Source organism: Achroia grisella, unplaced genomic scaffold, assembly GCF_030625045.1.
Source record: "Achroia grisella isolate CSIRO2021 unplaced genomic scaffold, CSIRO_AGI_Agris_v1 utg1179, whole genome shotgun sequence".
NCBI classification, from domain to species: Eukaryota; Metazoa; Arthropoda; class Insecta; order Lepidoptera; family Pyralidae; genus Achroia; species Achroia grisella.
In genome coordinates, this window is record NW_026712591.1 from 364972 (window position 1) to 373546 (window position 8575).

Sequence of the window (8575 nt, forward strand, 5' to 3'; positions counted from 1 at the left end):
TCTCATCCACCTTATAGTATTTTTTTTTACTTAATAAGTAATAGATCTTGACAATTGTATTGTTTTCGTATCTATTTTTGACAAAACGATAAGGAATTGCATCCCTGTTACTGGACATATCGACGTAGGAGCACAATTACTGTATAACTAGTATTTCTAACTGTTTTAACAGATATATTAAATATTCATTCATTACTTATAATATTGCTGAATAAACTCATACATAATTTGCTGCCCAAAATCACTTCTAAAAACATTTTCATGTCCATCGCCTAGTGGTTGCAAGCAAGAAATATTTTTACTTGCAACACCGAATATCACTCTACTCAGATATTTTCCAATTACGATTCAGACAGGGAGTCCGATCATTGCGTTACGACATCCAATCGTACAACTCGGCCGACCTCAATGTATTACACTGATAAGTCGAAATACGAGTATCGGTGCTCATTCGTCGCGGCGTCCAAGCGGATCTGATAAGAGTTAAGCCTAATTGACATTACAAAACTAGTGGCACATTAAAAATATTTACATTAAAAATAATTCCACGATATTAATTTCATAGTTTAAAGTGTGACATTAAAATCCAAATACATGCATTAGTTTTATTAATGTAAAATGTGTTTCACATGAATTTGTTATTCAAATTTGTATCATGCAACTGATTTTATTATGTAAACGGGTGTGAAACTAGTATGAACATTTTGCCATAAGCTGCAACTCATAATTTTTATCATCTCTGATAATTGATAGTTCTAGTAAAGTTAATACGACACTAGTTTCATACGTTCCGAGCGTATGAATTAGTTAGGTGGAATAAATTACATCATGTATGAAACTAGTTTCGTAATGTGATTCGGGCTTTAATCCTTAGAGGAAGTGTCCATTGGGCTAGCGGGCTGTAGGATGGCCGGCGCAGTGGAGGCCAGTCGTAGTGGAGCCGCTGGCGGCTCGGGAGGCAACGTTCGAGACGCCTGCGCCTGCACCGCTCCGCTCGCCGTCATGCCCACCATGCCCGCCACGCCCGCCACACCTGTTACGCCCACCACGCCTGCCACTGTTGGCACTGCCGGCTTCACGAACCGATCGCTCGGCCGTCTCGTCTGTAATAAACACATAGTATTTTAATTACACATAGTATTAATTAAACACTTTTCTATTTTAAGTTTTCAAGCAGCCAAATGGAAACAAGCTATCGGCCCATCTGATGCTAAGTGGCACAGTCTCATATGCGTTGTTGTAGTTGTCATTGTAGAGGACTAAGTGTAAATGTTTGTAAGATACCTGATTTTTGTTTTAAAATTGAGTTTAGATATGAGTAAGATAGTATTATATTATTGATTTCAACTTCGCAAACATTCTATAGCTCAAATATAACAAAGTTGTCTGATATAATGTACCTGTGAATTTAGATGCAAAGCAGGTCGAGATAATGGCAGGCCAGCTGCATTCGGAAGCAAAGGCGTCGCATACGGGGACAGCGGCCGTGATCCACCCGGTGAAGAGACGCTGCGTGAACGAGCCTGCACCAATAACATTATTTTGCTAAATTCAATCAACCCATTTCCTAATGTGCAATAGCCACCAATTTCTACCTATATGAGCCCACGCTTTAATACTCATGATCTTTTTATTTTTTTATAAAACAAACACCAAAATTAAGTGTAACTTGTCATATTATACATAGAAAAAAGAGGCAAACATTCTGAAAATTATTGTATTGGTTTCTATTACATTAAATAAGCTAATAATAGTTTGTCTCAAATATCTTGCATGTTCAGACTGACTAGACTCAATTAAAAAGAAAATAAGTGACTGATTTGAACAATTTATTTATTTTATAATGCAATCAACTAGTAAATTGGAAAATAAACTTAACTACTTAATTCACTGGGGCTCAATTGTCCCAGTAAATTAAAATATTATTCTTCAAAAATAACCTTATCACTGCAATTAATTATACTATGTAATATATAACTGTAAGTAATTTTCCTATACAATATTCCTAAAACAAATATTATGAAAAAGCATAAATATCAAATTACTGTTGCTTATAAATAGTAGTAATAGATATATATAAGCAACAGTAATTTGATATATATGCAAGCAAATTTAAAATTAGAAATTCATTTGAAATATTTTAAGTCATTTGATACTGAAAAAATATTATTTTACACAGTAGAATAGAATAGAAAATCATTTATTCAAATACACTTAATTTAAGCACTTTTGAATAGTCATAACATTTTTTTTTATCTACCACTCATCTGTCAAACCTGTCTCATCACAAGAAGAACGAGCAAGACGACTTGTGTGTTGCTCTTTTAAATAATCCTTGTAAGTTTACATTTACAAGTTGAAACGTGTGAATACAAACTACCAACCAGCACAATTTTTTTTTGTGTCAAATATAAATATACAATAATATTAAATCAGTCGTAGTGATAAGAGCATACCTGTCCCTACAAGTAGCACTCGCTCGCGAGTATAACGGATGAGCCAGCTATCACTGCGCTCAACCATATTTTAGGGAGCCCAATGACCCGGCCCACTTTGGCCCGGTCTGGACATTTTAGTGAGCATGACTACTCATTCCACTCGAACACGTCACAGCTACTTAAAATTACTATATGGTAGTTACAGTATTCACACTGTACATGAGGATGCATGCGGCAATCAATACAAAAGCCGCTATGCTATCATATATCAAGAAAGCCGTATGAAAATTTAATTATAACGTTGTCCACAAATAAACTTATTCTTGCTAGTTATTGCTATCATCTATAAATTCATCTATCCTATATTAGGCTTTTTTAACATTTGTTTAATATAAAATTTGAATTGACTCTGTCAGATTTAGCGTAGATTCTGGCAGTTTATTATATAAGTATTCACTACAGACTACATAAATATTGTCACTTACACTTAGGGCTTCATTAAATTGCCTTTCTTCTTCCATTTCCAAAGAGGATTCGCTTTCAGATAGATGTCGACAAAGCGCCTCACGACGCTCTACTTCCTGCTGCAGCTTTCGTTGTAAGCGAACATTTTCCTCTCTGATATGTTTCTCTTCTAAGGCCAACCGGTGCATTTTCTCCTTATTTTCATTTTGCGAAAGTGCTAATTGATTCCTATATTTAAAGATCTCTATTAGTATACCATTTTATAAATAATTGATTGTAAAAATTCATGGTTATTGCATTTATATTACCTTAATTTTACAACTTCCGAGCGCAATGTCTGAATATGACTGCTTAAATTGGATGCTGTATCGCCATTACTAATGTCCCTGGCAAAATTAAGCCTCCATTACTAATTCCGACAAACATATTAATTAAAAATACAATACTATCTGGTCAAGTATTGGTTTTAACAGGGGCACACACTTGACCATATTAGACCGTATTAATTATACTGCATGCAACATTTTATTAAAATATCAGAAATCAAAAGTATAATTAAATTAGTTGACTAGTTTTTGTAAGACTGTAAGACTTTTTGATTCATAACACATAGTGTGTATGACTATAACATTAAGGTTAACATTTATATCTTCATTAAAAGTTTTTAAATATTAAACAAGTAAGTCTTATAAAATTAAAGAGTGTAACGGAAGATCGCAGAAAGTGGCAAGAGCTCCACCGACAAGAGCATAGCTCTTAAATTATGAATTAATAAAGTAAGTGTTATGAATTAATATTTAAAATATATTGTAGTTATTGAATACCATAGATAATTACTTAATGTTAGATGTAGCTAACTGTTAATACACTATAAAGAAAGTACATAAAACTTATTCAATGCAAAATTCACCTAGGACTAGCAGGGTCAGACACAGGTTGATCCAGTCTTATCTGCAGTGAACGTTTTTCCGCCTCTAGCTTATCCATACGCTTCCAAAGCTTATTTACTAAAGCTTCCTGTTCTTGCTCTAAGGTATTTTCTAGTTCAACCTAAAAACAAAATTTATAAGTAAAATATTATATTTATAATAAAATATTAATACTGTAACAAAATATTATTAAATAGATATTCTCTGCAATTTTTTTTCTATGCCTTAGCCTAGTCTTAAGAAACAGAAATCACAAAATACAACTGCTATTCACTCTGGATATAATTTCTGAATGTAACAAAAGAAGACAAGGTAAATCTATACATATAAATAAAATTGGAGTGTCTGTTTGTAATATTGATATAACCGTTTTTTACTACATGCATATTAATACAAATACGGTACATACACCAAAATAACATTTTTTATAATTTTTGCCTGTTCGTCTGTTTGTTCCGGGTAATCTCTGAAATGGCTAAACCGTTTTTGACGAGATTTTTTGGCAGGTAGCTGATGTAATAAGGAGTAACTTAGCCTACTTTTATTTTAGAAAAATAAAGTTAAATTCCACGTAGACGAAGTTGTGGGAACAGCTAGTGTTGCAATATTGGAATAATAGCATGTCCTAGGGTGATTCTTTATTAAAATCAAACAAAATAGTGGAAAATTCAGTTTAATATTTCTCCAGTCAGTCAATATAAGACTATAATTTGCTTCAATAATTTTTTTATAACTATTATTAATAAATTTATTTTATTTTAAATATCAATGTCATATTTAGTGATATGTGATGTTATAAAATAAGTCATATATTTTTTCTCTAAATTGGTATAAACATTTTTTATTTGATTTTAAATATCAATGTCATATTTAGTGATATGTGATGTTATAAAATAGTCTTTTCTCTAAATTGGCTCCAAAAGCTTAATTATAGAAACAACTCCTTAAACTCCTATACTATACAACAACTATTTAATAAATATAAGAAAACAAACCTTTTCTCTTCGAAGTCTTTCCAAATTCGTTTGTTTTGCAAGAGTCTCAGCCTCAAGTTTCTCAATTTTCCTCATTAATTTGTTTACTAGACATTCTTGTTCTTGTTCTAAAGTCTGTTCCAAGCGACATTTCTCTTGGCGTAACTAGATCAACAAATAATTATTTTCATGAATTATTTATCATTTTTAAAACAAACATTTTTAATTCCTGGTAAACTTGCAGCAGTTAGCAAGCTCACTTAACTTCATTTGACTTTATTCTAATCTGCCAGGATAACCCCACCAAAAAGTTAAGTAAGTATTATAATCAATTAAAAAATTGCATGTCAATAACATAAATACATTGAATTATTAAACACAAACTCCCCTGATTATAAATAATTCCACAACCAATTTTAACTATTAAACTGTTTTGTTTACTCTACTACTACTTTCTTCATTTTAAAAAGTTATAAGAAACATAAAACACTATAATAGTAAGTATTGGTGTATACTTTTTAGTTTTTATCAATAAAGGAGAAAATATTTATTTCCACATACATAGAAGAATGAATTCAATTTTGTTAATAAACCTGTTATACAAATGAAAAAGGAGTCATACTTGATTTAATTTTCTGGATAGGTCATTTGTAAGACATTCCTCTTCTCGTTCGTAATGATGAGCTAAAGTTTCTTTCTCTTTCTTTAATGCTTGTATTTTCTTCAGTAATGTATTAGAAATATACTCCTCTTCTTGTTCTGCTTTTGCTTGCTGTAAATAGGTAAATATAATAAATTAAAAATGCCAGTTAGAATACATATGAGGAAGTTTGAAAGTGGCGCGGGTATAGAAAAGTTGTGAGGAAACAGATTGCGCTGGTATGGGCATGTTATGCGAAGGAATGAGGATCATGTTTTATGGAAATTATATAATATGAATTTGGATGGATATATAGGGGGGACGTCTTAAAAAAAGATGGATGGATTGTGTGAATGATGATATGAATAAAAGAAGAGTATGATCGGATATGACGACGGATAGAGAGCAGTGGAAGAGAGTGACATACTGCGCTGATCCAGTATCCGGTAGCCAGTATCCCAAATAATGGGATAAAGGCAAGGTAATGAAAAACTGCCAGTTGAATACCACTCATGCAAGGTGTGTCTGACTGCACAAAATTATTATGACGGAACTGAGTAATCAATAAGTCATACAAAACAAAGTATCAATAGTATCTAAAGTTATCAAATTGATGCAAAATATTAAACATTCCTTAATAATCATTCCTATCTCATTAGTACTGTATCTTTCCCATAAGAAGAAATGTGTACAAAAACATGCCAGCCCAACTAATTAATTACACAGGAGGGTTCTAAAATATAGTGAGGATATAAATACAGACAATTTTACATCTGTACTTTTGCTTTAATCACCACACCAAAATTATTCACATATCCTCATATAAAAAAGTACTCATAGGAAATCTATCTAAAATTAGAACTTTGGAATATGGACAGCCTAAAGGACACATCTTAGCTTTCAATGATTATGGGTTCGAATCCTTGCATTATACAAACATTTGTATTGTGCTAGGAATCAAAACCATACCCATCTGAAGAACATTTTGTATGTATATATAGTATGAACATATTTTAAAAAAAAACTTAAGTATTTATATCAGCACATTAAAACCAATATCAAATAAGTAGTTTGGGACTAGATAGGAGTGTGTGAATTGTCCTGGATTTATTACAAAAGGACAGATATGATATAAGTTTTGTGCTAAAAGGTAAAGAATGTTGCTTGTAATAAATAATGTAGTATATGTTGCATAAACAATATTATGACTCACAATTGAAACTGAAGCCTGTCTCAGGGCACGGTTTTCTTCTTGTAATGACTTCACCCGCAATTTGTATGTATCCAACTCTACTTTCAGAACTCTAAAACATTTATTAAAACAGAAAATTACAATCAGCTTACTTTTGGATATGAGTTTCAAATGTAAATAATTGAATATTATAATATAGAAATAGTATTGATTGGATTATAGATTACTAAATAAATAAATGGAAGTTTGATACATTTATTCTCAAATTGTAATTTATTTATTATTTAACATTAAACAATTCTTAGTTCACACACATTATATTTTTTTATTAGCAATGTATATAACATAAAAAAGTTGTCAAGTGAATACTTTACTAAATACATTACTTAATTAACTTTATTTATAATTAAATCTATTATTTAAACATGCTTTGCTGAATGTACACAATTCTAGACCAGTATATACTAGTCAACATATGTGGACTGCAAAAATTAATAATATATAAACAATGTTGTACCATTCTTTCAATAAAATAAGCTATATTAGAAATACAAGTAAAATAACTTATAGAGATCCAAACAAATGTAAAATTAAAAATAGTGTGGCAATAGCCTCATAATTTACTAAAATCGTAATTTATATATTTACCTACCTATTGCAAAACTAATCATAAATAAATTAGGACCAACCTATTTTGTTGTTGGAGAGATTCAATTCTTTTTTGTAACTGATCACGAGAGACCGTACTGGGAGGTAACATAGCTCCGCCATCAAGAGAGCTTGAATCGCTTTCAGACGCGGAATCTGCCATCTTATTACCTAAAATGTATAATTTCCTAAGAAAGATTCTATGAACATTGATATTTACAAATTTTATAACCAAAATATACCTGGAGAAATCACTGTATCATCCATTTGCACGAGTAATGAGGACAGCCACAAAATGTCATAGAAATAAAATACACAAAAAAATCAAATACGTGTAACTTGTTAAAATATTAAATTTATTACTGCGTTCCAAATTAATACTAGGTGGGAATATTACTTGAAAAATAATTATTGCTAAGACTGAAATCCGAAAAATATTGTTTTCAATTCAATTCAATTCAATCAAATACACTGGTTAGCGGTGGCAGCCTGGCACACAGAACAGACAAACGGTGTTGCCAGATGACTGCCTGGCTTTATTTTTAATTTTGTTAGAAATTCTCCTAAAAATATTAGGTTTATTCTTGCTAAATTTTTTGACAAAAATAGACCTAATGGATGACGACTTTACATTACATTTCAGTTCTCATTTAGGTAATTATATTAACACTTAACTTTGTTTGTATAGTGCTCACTAGATGATATTGTGGAAAATATTCATAGAGCTATCGATTTATTCTTTCTTTTAATTCCTTTCATTTTGTACAATGCTATCTAGTGAGGACTACTAAATTTATTAATTAAAATATCACAATTTTATATACACGGACTGAAATAAACTTTAATAAGGTAATTTTATAAAAAATCTTTTTTATGTTTTGATATTGCCGCTCCTCAATCGACTCCCAGAACTGCAGCTAATCTTCATAAATTTAGGTTCTACGTAATCGTTAAGACTAGAGAAAATAATTATCGAAATTTAACTACTATATTATCACTCACTTTTTTTTGCGGTGTTTGTTACACAACAGTTTTTTTTACTTCCACTGTGTTTTTGTAGAATTGATCAATTGATGATGATAATTTTATTGTTAGCTTTAAATTTGAGTCTACATGAATGTACCATAAAAGCCACAATTCCCGTCAAACCTTTGTTCGTACAAGTTTGTCTATAAAATAGTTGCAATATTTCTTTTGATTTGTGGGGAAAAGGTGTAAATTCAGATATTACTTCTCACTGAAAGTTGGAATAAAAAGGACTTGTATATAGAGCCGTAAAATGTTAATAA

General features: G+C 31.0%; 1 protein-coding gene across 2 annotated transcripts; it reads right to left on the minus strand.

Annotated features, from left to right (window-relative positions):
• Positions 1–540: 540 nt before the first annotated feature.
• LOC131852283 (coiled-coil domain-containing protein 6-like) lies at positions 541–7795 on the minus strand. 2 transcript variants are annotated; one of them, XM_059202957.1, is made up of 10 exons: positions 7529–7795; positions 7328–7457; positions 6660–6750; positions 5429–5578; positions 4828–4971; positions 3814–3953; positions 3212–3280; positions 2924–3131; positions 1401–1523; positions 541–1103 (listed from the first exon to the last, which is right to left on the minus strand). In XM_059202957.1, exons 1-10 carry the CDS (start codon positions 7551–7553, stop codon positions 864–866), a joined length of 1320 nt encoding a protein of 439 aa, XP_059058940.1. In that variant the 5' UTR covers positions 7554–7795; the 3' UTR covers positions 541–863. The 2 variants fall into 2 exon arrangements, with proteins under 2 accessions (XP_059058940.1, XP_059058932.1); XM_059202949.1 differs by having other exon boundaries at positions 3212–3289.
• Positions 7796–8575: the final 780 nt, after the last annotated feature.